This window comes from Lygodium microphyllum, chromosome 28 (assembly GCF_053477565.2).
Source record: "Lygodium microphyllum isolate KBCC chromosome 28, Lygodium_microphyllum_v1.1.10, whole genome shotgun sequence".
NCBI classification, from domain to species: Eukaryota; Viridiplantae; Streptophyta; class Polypodiopsida; order Schizaeales; family Lygodiaceae; genus Lygodium; species Lygodium microphyllum.
Window position 1 is genome coordinate 74096588 of NC_141162.1, and position 16920 is coordinate 74113507.

The following is a 16920-nucleotide window of genomic DNA, read 5'->3' on the forward strand; positions in this document are numbered from 1 at the left end:
TATAGAATTGCATCTACATTTGCATCATAATCTTCCATAGCTTCAATCTACATCATGGCATTTCCAAAACATTGTTTGGTTTCAATCCAAACTAATAGAACCTGTATCTACTGACTTTCAGGTCTATTTTTAGGTTCTTGGAAATTTTGATCTTCAGGTTGCTATTGTGATTGTTGTTTTTGAGTTTGTTGGAGCATTTCCTGCTGCATATCATGCATTTTGAAAAGCTACAACACTTTCCATTGTTGTTGTAATAAGAACTCAAGTTGTTGTTTCACGAACACAAGTTGTAGGAATTTAGGTTTTTGCAATCCATCTTATAATTCTGACACTACCAACAAAACAAGAAATTATTGCTATATTTAGCTTTCACTTTTGTGTGATAGTTTTGGCATCCTTCTTCAAGTTAGTTCTATACTGACTCAAACCATAGAATCAAAGCCTTTCATGTCAGTGCAATTCCATGTACGTATAGCTTGAAACTCCCTACACAACTTGATGAGATCTTTCTTGAATGCCTCCTCAACATATATGCTTACTTTGATCAATTTAGCATCACCTTCCTCGTTCAAGTTGACCTCTTGTACTTCATCCTCCACCACTCATGCAAACCTTCTCATAGTCTGTTTATATCTTTGCTCAAACTGAATAATAGCCTTTTGTCCTTCCTCATCTTGCACATTTGAACTATCCATACATTAGTTCTTCTCAATTTCCAGATTTTCAGGTTTCTCTTGCTACCCAAATTTAGGATGACTGATTCCATGGTCCTAGACCACTTTATACTCCTCACTTCCTAACCTATCTTTAGAATGTTGTCCTGGATAGTTTTGATTTGTAGATTGAATAGTTTGCTATCCAAAAACTCCATTTCATGCACTTTTGGGTTGCTCTTGATACCCTTAAATGATGCTATCAACATCTATTTTAAACATGGAACCACAAAAGGATTTTCTTGAAGAAATAACTCCTCGTCACCACCCTCTACATCATCCAACAAACTAATTGTTTGTGCATATAGATCCTCAAGAATAGTGTCATGACTTGGAATATGAGAAAATGCTAATTGTATACAAATCAGCAATTTCATTATCATTCTCCAAACAACTTTCTCAAGAGCATTAATCTCCTCAAAACAATGTGAACTTACAATTCCATTGCATTCTTGACATGAGAAACCTCTCGTTGAAGCAAAGCTTTCTCTTCTTGAAGTTGATTGATAACAAACAAAGCCTCAATTGCTGCAATTTCTAATGCATTCCTTTTCTTTTTCAACTCAAAAGAAAGCCATTGAATCATCTTAGTTGAAGATTGATTCGTAGAGCATATCTCTTGCAAATCTCCAAGAAAACCAAACAAACTAACTGATTTTTGTAATTCTTGACATTCAACCTATTGTTGTAAACCTCAACATTGCTAAAAACTAATCATTTGTTATCCTGAAACTTAATGTCTTGAAAACTGCTCATATATGTAATCAACCTAAAAGTTTATAGTAGCATAAACTTACTAAATTTCTTTAGGTTGAATAATATAATGACTTGAAATAATATTTAGCATGTTGAAAATATAGGTACACAAAAAAGCTGCATTTGAAAATGATGCATTTTGCACTACAGGTAATGGCATTTCAAGCAGTTGTAAAATCACTTCACTAAAATTTGACTTCCTTGTTACATTATCCTTCTCAAAGCCAATAAGAGAAGTAAGAAAATAATCCATAATAGCATATTCATTGAGAAAATCATAATCCGTATGCTTTTCATCTATGATAACATCATCTTCTTGAACACAAAGTTGGTCTTCTTAATCACTAAACTGATCAACCTTCTTGATGATAACTTCATTACTTCGTCATTCTTTAGCAAAACTGTTTGGAGATTAATCATGATAGTTTGCAAGACACCAAAATATGGAAAATACATTCAAGCTATCCATGCAAGGTATATGATGCTCCACTCTCCCATTAGTAAGCTCCTTTGTTGTGTTTGGGGCACTCAAGGATCCTTGGCTGCTTTGGCTCTTATCCTCTCTTACTCCCTTAGCCTCAATCTTTGGCAAAACCATAGGTAAAGGGTAGTAATCATCATCATCACTTGAACTTGAATCCAAGTTTGAGACTAGAATATACTTATATTTCTCCTTGTTCTTCTCAATTACTCTAAGCAACCTCCAAACAAGCTTCAAACTAGAGTAAGATTTAACTTTATGTCCTTCATAGTCATCATGCCACTCATAAGTTTCATCAAGTTCATTCTCAAAAGAACTAAACTTTTCCCATGCTATATATGAATGCTATTGAACTATATACATAAATCAACCATGTAGAAATACTTACAGGATTTTCCTCTTTCACAAGACTCATAAATATATGGATAACATCTTGAGGTATGTCCATGCTCAAATTAGAATTTGCAATCTCTTTTGCTTCTTCTTAGATGTACCCATGATGAAACATACATGCAATTTACAAATGACCTACTTTTCTTTTGGCCAACCTCCTAACTTTTGCAATGATGAAGTAGCATGTTTCCAACCTATGATATTCAAGTTATTCTTAATTTTTGCAATGATGAAGTAGCATGTTTCCAACCTATGATATTCAAGTTATTCCTACAATTTCTATAGTTTAGGCTGCTTGAAAAACTACTTTGTAGGTATTGCCTTAAAACTCCTATATTGATCATATTTCTTTGTGTTATATAGCTAGTCTCTAATATATCTTTGACAATTCGGGTCACTCTTGCCATTTCTATAGCTTCTATAGCTCATTGACACTTTAGTGCTTTAGATTATTCCCTTAGGATTGATTCCCGTAAAGCAAAATCCTTTCTTCTCCTTATGCTTTATCTTATCTTATTGTCCTTATGCTTTATCTTATCTTCTTCCACATCTTCCTATTTATCATCTTAGTTTGAAAAGTATTTCTTATCAGTCCATTTTTCATTATTGCATTTTCTCGAAGTTGCTTCTAATGTCCTTCATTGTTGGTAGCACTTTTCTGGCGAGTCTTCTTTCTATTCTTTTCCACCATCTCCCAAACATTCGAATTACATGAATCTGTTTGAATTATACAAATTTACCAGAATTGCATGAACTACTTGAAACACATGAATTTGATTGAGTGCCTATCTACCTTGAAATTGCATGAATTTCTATTTACTCTAAAATAACATGAATGCAAGATAGTTTACAGAAGAGATAACCTAATATCCTCCACTTATAGAAATGAATCACATTGTCTTTCTAGAAAAAAGATCACCTTTCTCACATAATCTCCGGTTTCCTCTCAACAAACTGCACCCTCCTTTGCTACTCTTATATCTTTTTCTACCAACATTTCAATTATGACTTGAAGACTTCAAATTAGGGCTACATCTTGAAATTCCAAGACAAACCTTGAAACTAATGCTTGCCATAGATTAGGAATTTCAACTTGAACCAGACTACATTGAACCCAAAGTATGGAGAACTCTTGAATAGATTGAGATCTTTAGGCTATTGACTAAACCATTGCAACACTGTATTGTTTACATTGTATGAAGAAATTAGAGCATCCGAATAGAACTTATTAGTAAGAACTTCAAGAAGGAAGATGAAACTTGAACGATCTGCCTTATATACATGACTAAAATCCTCTTTAAATAGATTTGAATCCTTTGCTACACTTGATCTCTAGATATCATAGTCCTGTGCTTTCACATGCTGCTCTTGCAAATTTCTTTTTTCCAAGCTTGATGCCTAAATCATGAGAATTATGCCTGTGAAACCAGTAGGTAGGATTACCAAAGTGTTATAGTCTCTCAAGTCATAATAGAAACACATAAAACACCAACTTGCCTAAAATATCCCTGTTGTTGCAGACAACTTCTTGAATTGATTTACATCCAAAAAATATAAGTCAGATTGCTATCATCATGACCATTCCTAATGAATAACTTAACACAGACAACATTAGTTTTCAGGAGACCAAGACAAATTGATAGAATCAGGCATAAGCGACCATATCCCAGCATTGTCCTGAAGATCTCATTTCCACGACCAACAGCTTTGGAAAGATACGAGTGATAATGCCAAGGATAGGCACCATCCTTTCAGGTGAAGTTCTACGACATTTCTAGGTCACTTTACATATGCTGATTATTGATGCCTACATGCATATAAGCACTAAGGTAGATAATGCAATTCGAGCTCTAATAGTGGGGCCCAATAGATGTCACTAAATAGACCCCCTTACTCTACTCATGCTAGAGACATAAATGCCTGCTCTAAATGCTGCTGGGAGAATTTAGGTTGGAACTTGGGGTAGCAGGGTTGATGCGCTAAGTAAGAGCCTCATTCATTGTCGTCTATTTGGAGCTCCGTATCATATTTCAATAGATCAGAGGTCTTCAAAGTTAACAATCTATTGGGTCCGCTAGCTTAGTCAACATAATAAGCCTGAGGGATAACATTGTGTTGGCGACCGACAGGTGGCCGTTGCAGGTGATTGTCTCTTCCATAGCCACGCCCGCGCGTTGGGCCTTGCGTTTCCGCCCCCTTGTTCCCAACGCCCCCCTCCTCTCTCTCTCTCTCTCTCTCTCGGTCTGTTGGTCCGTCAGCAGGCACTTGGACCGATCTGTTCGGATCGCGTACGCAGACCTCTCCTTCCTGTAACTTGGATCCACGAGCAGTAGGCTCACGCCAGCAGAATGTTCAGCCGGCTGTTTGGAAAACCTAAACAGGAGCCGACGACAACGTTGGCTACCCTCGACAAGCTGAATGAGGTCAGATAAAATTTCTCAACCCTATTTGCTTCCACTCGATCGACACTCCTTTTTTTTGTGCGGATTAGTTGGGTGGGGGGTGAATTGCACCCCCGGCTGTTAAATCGGGAACTGGCATCAAACGCACGCGTAATTGCTTTGACAATTAATAAGCATTGCTTTCCTTATACCTGGATAGCACGAATCAATTGCAATTGTATAAACTGGTGGATCCTGAATTTAAAATCATAGCAAAACTTCTCGATTTAAGAAAGCTGCGATTTGCGAAAAGGTTGCCTGAAACAGCCTTTGGCACATAAACAGAGGCAGCGTGAAAGCTGGTCGATCGTTGAGGTAGATTCGGATGGAAAGACACTCAAGTTCACCTGATGAAAAGAGGACCGTGGCATGACAGCAATCACATTCTTGGCAGAAAGGTTTCCAAGAGGCACCTTCACGTAATACTGTTTTTGCGCTCCCTTATTAGTTGCTACCAGGATACACGGAATAGAAATCGTCAGCCTATGGTTTCCTACTGTAGCATCGTAATTTCATAAAGGACCTTCTTCTCTAGTTACTGTTTGAATGTTTGTTTCTTGGCCTTAAGATTGAGGTGTCTCTAGTGTTTGTTTCTTAGCCATAAGATTGAGGGACCACTTGATTTTTATTCTCAAAAAAGGAGAAGGGAGGAACACTTTTTCTATCCAATTATTTGATGACTATTTAATTTGTTTTGTTTTTGTAATCAAAATTTTGCATTAAAGCTGGCCATGAAGGAGTGGAGAACAAATATGGCCCAATTGGGCGCCTTAGAAGTCAAGCATATCAAAGTTAGAGTAACATAGAGAAATGATTCGTGCTGTGAAATATGGGCTAGATCTGCCAGAATAGACATTTATAATCTATCCCTTTGCATCGAAATTTTTGTCTCCTCCTCGTTTCATTGCAATTCCTTATGGAAACAAACTTGTAAATCTTCAAAAAGTCTTTTGAGTATTCCAACTTCACTTCTTTGATTTAAGAATTGTGAAGGAAATGATAGGAATGTTCAACTTAGAAACCATAAAACAGGCTGGTTTTTCCCCTCTCACTTTTTATATTGTCAAGAATCGCTTAGCTTGTTGGATAATATATGCATTAGCGCGTGTTGACTATTGAGCATGTTTGTATGTTTACATCTATGGTTGTAATCTTTTCTTGCATTTATATATGGTAGGTGCTGAATTTTTATTCCCTTTTTGGAGCTATTGGCATTTTTAGAACTGCCATTTGAGATTTGTTTGAGAGAGAGAGCAGCAAACGTGCACATAACATTAGAGTGTCTTTTTGATACACTTGGGAGAAGGGGGTTCTATCATGTGCTACTTCTCTACCCTACAATTAGGGTTGAAGAACATTTTAGATATGGCTTGCAATGTTTAAGGGTGTAAGGTCGTGATAGACATGGACGTTGCAACGATGGAGATGCATGAGATGGTTCTTGAGAGTGGAATTGACCTGGACTTAATTGAGCATTGCTTAGATTTAGAGATGAATAGGGATCACGAATGCTAGAACGAGGATGGGATTCTTAGAGTGAAATAGGAGATTTTAACAATCATTAAAAATTGATGCAAAAGGCCCCTTCGTAAAAAGTATCATATGTGAATGTTATTATGTAGGACTATCTTGATGCTAATCTAAAAGGGATAGCTTTTTGCATAAAGAGAATGATACAAAGGCAATCTTAGGCATGGATATGATTGCATGGTAGGTAGTTCCCTTTCATGAGAGAATTGTTGTTCTCTATTTCACAAGTCACAATTGCAATACGAGCCTAAGTCGGGTTTTCGTCCCATAGATGCACGATCCCAGGCGTTGTCCATGATAACTTGTACCACATTTTGCCGCCCAACCTACAAGATTACACATGATGAAGATAGAATAAATTTGAGAGGTTTAAAAAAATAGAGATTGCGTAATTAATAATGGATTTAGAAGCATTATCTCAATGATGGCTTGCCGTATGTGTCGATACATGAACGAGCCAGTGGTTCTCATTTCCCTTGTGTCCACATCTACCACTTATAGGAACTATGTGCCAAGTAGGCAAGAGACGAGGATGTTGATGATCCCCCCTTTTTTTGTGGTTAGTCCATCCATTGGATAGGATAGAGCATCCATACTTCTCCCAATCGGCATGCACAGGCTCAAGGGACTTGTCAATTTTCTCTCTCTCATCGAGTTTCTTGGTATGCACTTCATTATATATGACACCATATCCTCCCTCACATGGATCGACGACAGCAATGGCTTTCACCGTTCACTTCCATCGATCCACTTCGAGAATATAAAAAGAGAGAGTGCACTCAATTATGGTGAGTGCAATTTCTATTTCTGCTTGCCTTTTCCTCCTTTGAGAAAGGAGAGAGAACCGGAAACTTGTATCGTTGCTTGGGCAAGAGTGGCTTGTTTTTTGGGTATAAGTTTACCACTTGAATGGCTTTTTGTAGACGGGATAGAAGAGGTTCCTCCAACAGAGAAAACTGAGACAGATGGAGAGAGAACTTCTGCATCCGGGATTTCATGATCAGGAGAGACCATCTTCTCACTTGCCCTTAAAAGGCATTTGTACTACTTCAATGGCAAGTATTTCAACAACAATCTTCATAGACATCGTTGTAAATAAGGGGGCATGGTGTGGCCTTTCCTCCTAATTTTCAAAGGTGGACGAGAAGACGAGTGACAGATGAGATTTGGAGCTTTGAGCAATACTTGCATTGCCACTTGGAAGTGTTATGATTTCTTCTTCACTCATTCAAAGTTGACATAATGCAAGCGAAAGGCCTCATGAAGAGGGGGTGCCATTGATGATGTATAGAGAGAGGGTCACATGTGGAGGGTGAGATGATTGAAGAAAAGAGTGGAAAGAGAAAGAGTAGAGAGCTGAAGGAGTAGAGAGCTCGAGGGAGTAGAGAGAGGCTAGAGCTTGATGAAGGAGGAAGTTGGAAGCGTTGGGAAGTTAAGGGAGGAGAGAGATTGAGAGAGTAGGAGGGATGGAGAGCTCAAAAGGAGTAGGAAGGATGGAGAACTTGAAAGGATGAATGAGATGGGGGGAGGGGAGATTTTTATAGAAAGGGAGAGTGCTTCAGGGTTTAGGGTTGGGGGAGAGAGAGAGAGAGAGAGAGAGAGAGAGAGAGAGAGAGAGAGAGCTAGTTCAAATTTTGAAATTTAAATGATGGCACATGGGAGAGGATGATTGTATTGTGCCATTGTGTATATATGAGAGAGAGAGATGGATGAATCATGAGAGAGGGAGAGTTTTTAAACTTGTTAACTTAATCTTTGAACTTTTCTTTGGAGTTTTTGTGTGAGAGAAAAGAAAAGATAGAGAAAGAAAAGATGAGAGAGAAAGATAGAGAAAGAAAAGATGAAAGAGAGAGAGAGGAAAAAAAAGAAAAGAAAGCGCAGAAAAAAAGGAGAAAAAAAGGTCACAAAAGTGACCATTGGCATATGGAAGGCATGGGTGCAGTTGAGCGGGGACCAAGCTGGATGGGGCTAGAGGGGTGGATGAGCTGACCCGTTCGTTAGACGTGGACAACCCTATGTACAACCCCTTTGAGTCGTATGAATCAAAATCCTCTCTTGTTTCTCCTTTTGGTGTGTAGGATCTGGATGATTTTCTGTATGTGAACTTCAATAGAGGGGGCTTTCGAAGTAGACATTCTTTATTAGGTATATCTACATCTTCTGTTTCATTTGAGCATGTAAACTACTCTTCTCAAATTCCTTCCATTCCACCCTCTTGTAATCCACACACGAATTTTCTCATTTCTTCATTCCAAACCATAGGATTACACTCCATTTCTGCATTCACTAGGAGTTGAATCCTCCATCTCCGCTTCTAGCACTTTCTCTTTCTCCACATCATCTTCTATCTATCCTCACTTTTGGATTTTCATCATCTGCTCCACATGTCTTTATCCCTCTTCCATAGGCTCCTCATGCAGCTACCATGCTCACATTTGGATCTGCTGTGTATGTCACAACTCTATAAAAACAGAATTTGTATCCTTTTCATTAATTTGTCTATATAATGATTTATTAAATTTATTTCCTTTGCACTAATTAGATATAAAGAAAAGTGCTTTGGAGTTGGCCACTGATGAGTGGTCACAGGTTATGGTAGACCCATGCGGTGGGTTAGAGAAAAGATAGTTCACACTTCCACCTATATGGCCCGATTGGGCGCCTGTGACCAAAACTCACGCATATCAGGGTTAGACTCGCACACAGAAAAGATTGATGCCTTGAAGTGTGGGCTAGATCCACCAGAACAGACAGTTACAATCAACAAGATGGCATGATCATGAAATGCTTGTATAATGTGCATGTGTGGGCTGAAAGCTTGAAATGCACATTTTTTTGCATAGGAAAGTCACATGAAGATTCGGATATCGTTTTTGCGATATATACGGAAAAAGCTTTCATATGACACCCATATTGGGGGGTCTCTAAATTTTAGGAGATCCCTAAATTTTAGGAGGTCCCTAAATTTTAGGAGCCTCGAATTAGCCTAAAAATGCTAGTCCTAAAAAATAGGGATGTCATTCTAAAAATAGTAAGTTCTGTACTCTGACTGTGCTTACTAAATTTGGTTGTTTCTATTCTTGACAGTATTCAACCCAAAAAGGAAGGCCATAGAGAAGAGACAAGTGTCAAGACACTTGTCACATAAGTTTCCAAGTGTCCCACCACTTGTCACATCTCATGACATGTGGCTGGACACTTGTCTTATGCTACTCCACTTTTCCCTTTTGTATTAGCTCTTCCCTCTCCTATAAATAAGAGCTCGTTTTTCTTCATTCAGCATCATTTTTCTTTGCTGTAAACTCATGTACAGCACCCACAGATAGCCAGAAACTGGCCCCATCCATCCCCATCATCATCCCCTACTTCTCCATTATCAAATTCCTCCATATTCCCTCTTCTATCACTGCTGTTTTACAGGACAGCAAGCCTGTAAATTCATTACAGCACCTCCTTCTCAAGCTCTTTCTTCCATTTTAGCAACAAGAAGCAAGCCCTATCCATGTACTATTGTTCAACGATGGAGAAAGGCTGATTTTCCCTCTTTATTCTCTCATACTGTAAAGAAATCAGTTCTTATCATTGCATAATAGATAATGCATGTGTGTTTGCACATCTTTGCATGATCTTGTAAGAGTGAGAATTACTTCTTCTCACTCTCAGGTTGATTGTAACTGAGCTCTTCCCTAAGGGACTTGGGTTGAGCAGAAATACATTCATTCGGGGGGGGGGGAGTTTGCCCATCTTCAACCCTCAATCTTGTCTCCATTACTTTTACATTTTCATGGCTGTAATTTTGTGAGTAATTTTCATTTTCAGCTTTAAGTGTTCATTCTCTTTTATATTAAATCTCGAAAACAAGCGAATATCATAATTGTTAAGCATACTACGTTGTTCGCGGCGTTTACAGTGTACACTTCTCGCATGCATGGTGGACACCCTGGGATTATTTTCCAAGTGGACTTCACTCCCTTACCCTATCCACCCTACCCTCATTACACCTCTTCTCTATCTCCTAGCACTTCCACTCTTGTTGCAATGGCCAAGAATGCCTTCATGGATAAGACTTGTTTTAACAAGTCTTGAGTCTATGCTAAACCCTCGATTAGCTCCCCCTAATCACATTCGTCAATGGAGAGCTTGCAATGCCATAACAAATGTTGAGTTAATAGAGGGGTTGCTTTTTGAGGTCCAGTCTTAGTTAGTGTGTGAAACCTTATTTTTTAAGGGAGTTCTTGCCAGTGGATTTTTTTCTTTGGTTTCGTCAAAGGAAAGGGTGTTACCCTTGTTTTAAGCTGCCTTTGCATCTTGTGAATTCTTGCCATCTTTGGTTTTTCCTTGCGAAGAAGAGACAACTAGACCTCTCTTTGAATAAGAGTATGTGAAGGACTTCTTGTGAATTTGATCATGTAGCCTTGTGTAGCACAAGACTTGACACTCAAACTTATAGAAGGTCGGCAATCAGAGCAACGAGATAATGTGATGAAAGAAATTGAAGCATTTTTCACATAGCTTATTAAAAAAGAATGCAACTTGATCGTCATCTGACTTTGGAGAGCCAATCATGGGAAATTCAGCGAGTAATTGCCAGTCAACTTGACTTTCAGATCATCCCCTTCCTTAATGAAAAAACTCTTGAAGCTCAAAGTTGAGATTGATACGCGGACTATGATCTCATACCGCATAGTATCCAATGTTTAGATACAAGGGAAAAATGCATACGTGGATAGCCTTAGTAGCCTATGTTTTTCAATACTCTTGAATGATTAGCTAATTGGTTTGCTAGCTCCCCATCCATTGCACTCTTTGCATCCATTTCTAGGTCATCCTTTGAACCTTTGTCTAGGATCACTTTTTCACCTCGTTAACTGCTGATGGACGCACACGATGGTGGCTCCTCGTCTTTAGTTTTTCCTTATTAGTCTTCTGCTACATTCATGCATCCTCATTGCATTGTTCTTTTATTTAGCTTTAGAGTATCTCACTACTAATCTCTGTGTTTGCAGATTTCTAATTTTTTTTGCAGGGTTTTGTATTTCAGTGTAGGGGTAACATGCTGGTTTGCACCAGTTCTTGCTGGTTGGAGTTACAGAATGTGTGCCATTTCTTTCATGGTTTCATATTCCTAGGAGATTTGCTCTTTTACTAGCATGGAGACTTTCCCTCTTGAGGTGGATTGTATAACATCTCTCTTGATGCTATCATAGGGGTGACTTTTGCCTCGCTCTTTCAGTCAAGGTACTTCATCCTCATCTTCATTCATTATTATGGTTCTCGGCACCACATGAAGACCGACTTTGGTATCCATATCCTTTTATGGTGTTTTACAGGTTTTGGCACTTGTCTTTGACATCGGCCTTTCCCCCTTGTTGTACCTTCTCCTTTGCATTGCCCATGAAGACCGAATTTGGTATCCATATCCAAGGTTGAGATGGGGTCCTTACCCTTTTATGGTGTTTCACAAGTTTTGGCACTTGTCTTTGACGTCGGCCTTTCCCCCTTGTTGTACCTTCTCCTTTGCGTTGCACAATTTCATCATCTTTGTAAAGGGTGCTTTGGGCAAGTGGATAATTTTCCCACAAGGAGCATTTTCAAAGTGACACTTGCTGCATGAGTCTCTCAACATGTAGCATACTATGTATCTCATTGTGCAGAGCATCCGTGAGCAGATCTTGAGTTGTCTCCACCGGTGCTTCTTAAACCACGCTACCACTCCTTCATTACCTTTTTCCTCATTGTCGACACCCTTAACTGGTCGAGTAAGGTTGTTTGTTTTGAGGTGTGTTTGATTGGACCATTTCTTTTCATTTTCCTGTATCTTTTCATTTTCCTGTATAAGCACAACTACTTAATCGATCCTAAACATATATTTCAAAAAAAAAAGAGGTTCAATGTGGCTCCATCTGCCTTTGCAGGACTTGGTAGGCCATTGGGCAGCCGACAAGCACCCTTTATTTGATGTTCAGTCCTCTCTAGGGTGACTACTTGGACTCCCTCGGTAAGATAACCATTGCCTTTATAGTCTTGGTAGGCCATTGGGTAGCCACTGTGCACCCTTTGTCCAATGCCCTATCTCCTTTGGGATGGGACACCTTGGGGATTGGTCATCCCTCCTAGCTTTGTTTTGGGCTTGAGAGGGTGGTTGAGCAAAAACGCATTACATGTTAATTAGTAAAGCATAATAGGCAAAAGATGCCGGGTTTGCTATAGTCCTTACCCATTCTAGACAGGCCTTGGTAGAGCATTGCAATGGATTTTGTTTTTGAGCTTCCTAGGATATCGACAAGGAATGATGAGATATGGACTATCATTTGCAGGTTTAGCAAACAAGCCTATTTCATTCTGGTAAGGAAGAAAATAAAGGTTGATCATATGGCACGTTTGTTCTTGCAGCACATTTTGAAGTATCACAGTATGCAAGAGTCAATCATGAGTGATTGAGATCCTCGGATGACCAATTTATTTTGGAAGGGGTTGTTTGAGAATCCAGGTACCACGTTGAAATTCTTGTCATCCTTCCATTTGCAGAGAGATGGTCAGTCCGAAGAGGCTAATTCCGCTGTGTTGGATCTTTTGAGGTGCTATGTATCAGACCATAACACACAATGGAAGTAGTATTTGCTATTGGTTGAGTTTGCATACAACAATATGGTGCAAAGTTCCATTGGCAAAGCTCCATTTGAGGTGGTTGAGGGCGGCAATAAGATCTTTGAGGCTGATCACTATGTGGGAAACTTGGATGCAAATGCAAAGGAGAGGAGGTGTGAGGAGACGAGGGACAGTGCAAACATGCAGACAGGCAACAGAGTACTTCAAGGGAGTTGAATGGACCCTGTTCTTTTAACTTTGGAACTCTTCTCACTAAAACTCTGTAAATACCCTGGATGGAACTGTTGGGTTCAGAAGGTTTTGTACCATTAGTATGGATGCTTTTTTTATATGACTGTATGTGATCACAACCTTATCTACGTACATTTGATACTGTTTGTCTTGTTATTATTATGGCTAATGAAGAGCAGTTTGAGAAAGCTAGTCTATTTTCTTTCCTTCTAATTCCTCAGAAATTCTAATATTAGCAGTCAACTTGCATTAACCTTGGCTTGTGTTGGATCCTGACCCTAGACTCTAGATATGCTGGAGAAAAAGGAGAAGGTTCTACAAAAGAAGATGGCTATGGAAGTTGAGAAAGCAAAAGAGTTTACAAAAGCAAAGAACAAGAGAGGTATCAAGGCTAAAAAGTCTGTGTTCTTGCTCTTTTTGATGAACTTATGGACGTGTCTTACTTATGAGAAATGTATTTTTATTAGCTGCAATACAATGCCTGAAGAGAAAAAAACTTTATGAAGTTCAAATTGAGCAACTTGGGAACTTTCAGTTGCGAATACATGATCAGGTCAGTGCAGTTGATGGCAATCCTGATACATTGTTCATGCAAGGCTATGTGGACTGGTTTTGATGTTATTGTAATAATAGATGATTCTGTTGGAGGGTGCTAAAGCAACAACAGAAACAGTCGATGCTTTAAGAACTGGAGCTGCTGCCATGAAAGCCATGCAAAAGTCAACGTATGCTTCCATTTATTCAGCAGCAGCAGCTATCATGTGTTAGTGCTTGTTGAGGTCATCACATAACTTATTTCTGAAATTTCACTGCAAAAACTGTGCAGGAACATTGACGATGTTGACAAGACAATGGATGAAATCACTGAACAGACAGAAAATATGAAGCAAATTCAGGAAGCTTTGTCAACACCAATTGGTGCAGCTGCAGATTTTGATGAGGTAAGTATGAGACAGTGGGGGGTGTTTGCCATTGAGTCTATCATAATCTGGGTCATAAGATGGTTGAATATTGAAGTGACATACATTTATTTTTGCTGTGCCAGGATGAACTTGAGGCTGAGTTGGAAGAGTTAGAGGGTGCAGAGTTGGAGGAACAGCTCCTTCAGCCTGCCACCACTGCTCCTGCAACACAAGTCCCACCTATGAAGCAACCAACCAGACCTCAGGTTCAACCTCAGAGGACTTCGGCTCAGAGTACTGCTGAAGATGACGAGCTTGCAGAGCTCCAGGCAGAAATGGCTTTATAGAAAATATTGGTATAATTTCTGACTGGAAAATGATATTGGGGTGCTTCCTTGATGTTTTATGGAAGACTCTTAACGTTTTCACTATTAGCAACCTCCTGTACAGAACTCTGACTCTTGTATAATCTGTCTAGTTGATGACATAATTGCTGCAGTGTGCCCTGCACGATTCTTCAGTATGCGAAAGCTGGTACAAATTCATTTTTTGCATTGATTCTCAAATTTGTAATTTGGTACTCTGGCTTCACCATTTTGTTTATGATGTATTCTGAAATTGCAATTTGGTCTTTCAGCTTCACCTTTACCTACTGAAGTATCAGTCAAATTTACTGCATTTTTGTGTACTGTATTTCGGGTCAGCTTTCTCATTTGTGAATCAGAAAATTGGTTGCTCCACTTGTGTTGATGAAGTGACATGGTGTAAATTGGTTTGTATTCATTGAGTGACGTGGTGTATATTGGTTTTGATAGTGTGTGTTTGTGTATGTATGCCTTGAGGCTCGTTTCGGCAGTGGATTTAGCTCGTTTTAGCATTGGATTTTCTCTCGAGCTTCTGCCAAATGGGGCAGGCTACTAATATAGCATGCTTTACTTGTGGTTGACAAAAGGCTGGTGTTGCCAAAGTGGCAGAGTGAATTAAGGAGGCACTTGCAGTCAAAATTCCCAGAGTACCCCTCCAATTTGGCAAACCCAAAAGATCTGCCAAAATTCTGAATATACCCCTTAGAAATTTATGAAGATTGTGTGGTACATTAGATTTTGCAAATTTTTTATAGGATAATTGTGTGATAAATATGGATGGTAGAATGACTTCTGATGGTGTTATATATAATCGAGATACAAATAAATGTCTGTTCTGGTGATTATTGTTTACTATACTCAATGGTGGATCCTTGGTATAGAAAAGAAGGAACTATGTAAATTTTAGAGCAAAATAAATCCATATAGGACCATACAGGAGGATATTCTAGTGATATTTGAAATTGGAGGAGAGGTTTTTATCATTACAAGGAATTTTACCAATCTTTTGTTTCATACATGAGCAATTATAGTCAAAATGCGCCTAGGTAGGAGCCTCAATATGTTACTAGATTTTGCATGGTGCCTTGGTGTAAATATTTGATAGCAACATGGCAACATGGGCTCAAGCTTTTGGTATGTTTAAAGAATGGCTAAAACTTGTTGAGAATGAAACAGGGAAAAGTGTGAAGAAATTTGTTTACATGAACTAACCTTATACTTCTTTTAATTAGACATTTACCCTAAACGTTTGATAGAAGAATAAAACCTTATTTCTCCAGTATGTTCATGCACTTGATGGTTCAAAGCACTTGGGCTACTAAGGCTATCTCATTGTGGTCCTATTGTACCATCATGTAGGATTACCTTCATTGTTAAGCAATATTAGGAAATAACTCATTGGATAACAAGTTGGGAATACTTATTAAATTGCATTGGTGCATTAGACCCATTAACGTGTCTCACGGTGTGTCCATATGTGGCCATTTTGTAATCAAGCCCCTACATCATACATAAAGCCCCTACATCATACATAAAAGCATGTTCGTCTCTTAACAAAATGTGGTTGTCTCATGATGTGACTTCAGATGTGAGGGTGGTTGCTTAGCAAGCCCCAAATCTATAGGTGGTATGGTATGCGGATTGTAGCAAGAAGATATTAGTGACTTGTATAAGTTCAAACTAGTATAGTAACTTAAAGCCATATAACCATGAATTATTGAGAGAACTAGGATTATTAGTATTTTGAGCTATAACTTAGAAGTTGGACGCTTAAATACATAGTTGTCAAGAGTTTAAGAAATGGAAAAACAGAAAGGAGTTGTGTTTTTCTTTTTGTTAGTGAACTAGGGGCTTGCAAATTGTGCTAATTCTTGGGATAATTTACGAATATGTGCATATATGGGGAAAATATAATTTATGACCTTTACATAAAGATGCTTGATTTCCAATCATAATACATTGTACAAAGTCCATAGATTGCCGGAGTATAGTACATGAGTATAAATATAAAAGAGGAATGCCATTTCTTTTTTAAATATAATCACTAATGAAAAAACTGAGATGGAGTACATTGATGTGAACATGTTTTGAAGGGCCTTAGCACAAGACATATAGTAAGGGCCATTACATACCCCACACATGCACATGTACACGTGGGCATGTGCATGTGCACACATACTTGCACAACTGATTGAGTGAAAGTGGTTGTTTACTGTTGTGTCTATGCTTTTGTATATTAAAAAATAATTAATCTCTCACCATATTTAATGCTATGCTTTTGTGATAATAGGCTTGAACTCATGATGTTATTGTAGAGAAAGTGTCAATCTTCACTCCTCTCACAAGGGGTTGCAAGTTAGATGTTGCAAATTTATATTGATGCTATCATTGCATATTTTGCATATCTTGAGCTTGTATAGTCTTCTACTTGGGCTTGGGCATTCACTTTTTGTGACATTGGGGTCAATTACATGGCCTTGCACTTGGGCTTGGGCTTGG

General features: G+C 38.6%; 1 protein-coding gene across 2 annotated transcripts; it reads left to right on the forward strand.

Moving 5' to 3' along the window:
• The first annotated feature begins 4406 nt into the window (after positions 1-4406).
• LOC148011602 (vacuolar protein sorting-associated protein 32 homolog 2-like) lies at positions 4407-14692 on the forward strand. 2 transcript variants are annotated; one of them, XM_087670094.1, is made up of 7 exons: positions 4407-4766; positions 13437-13536; positions 13622-13707; positions 13788-13879; positions 13981-14095; positions 14200-14412; positions 14535-14692. In XM_087670094.1, exons 1-6 carry the CDS (start codon positions 4692-4694, stop codon positions 14401-14403), a joined length of 672 nt encoding a protein of 223 aa, XP_087526220.1. In that variant the 5' UTR covers positions 4407-4691; the 3' UTR covers positions 14404-14412; positions 14535-14692. The 2 variants fall into 2 exon arrangements, with proteins under 2 accessions (XP_087526220.1, XP_087526219.1); XM_087670093.1 differs by having other exon boundaries at positions 4409-4766; positions 14200-14692.
• Positions 14693-16920: the final 2228 nt, after the last annotated feature.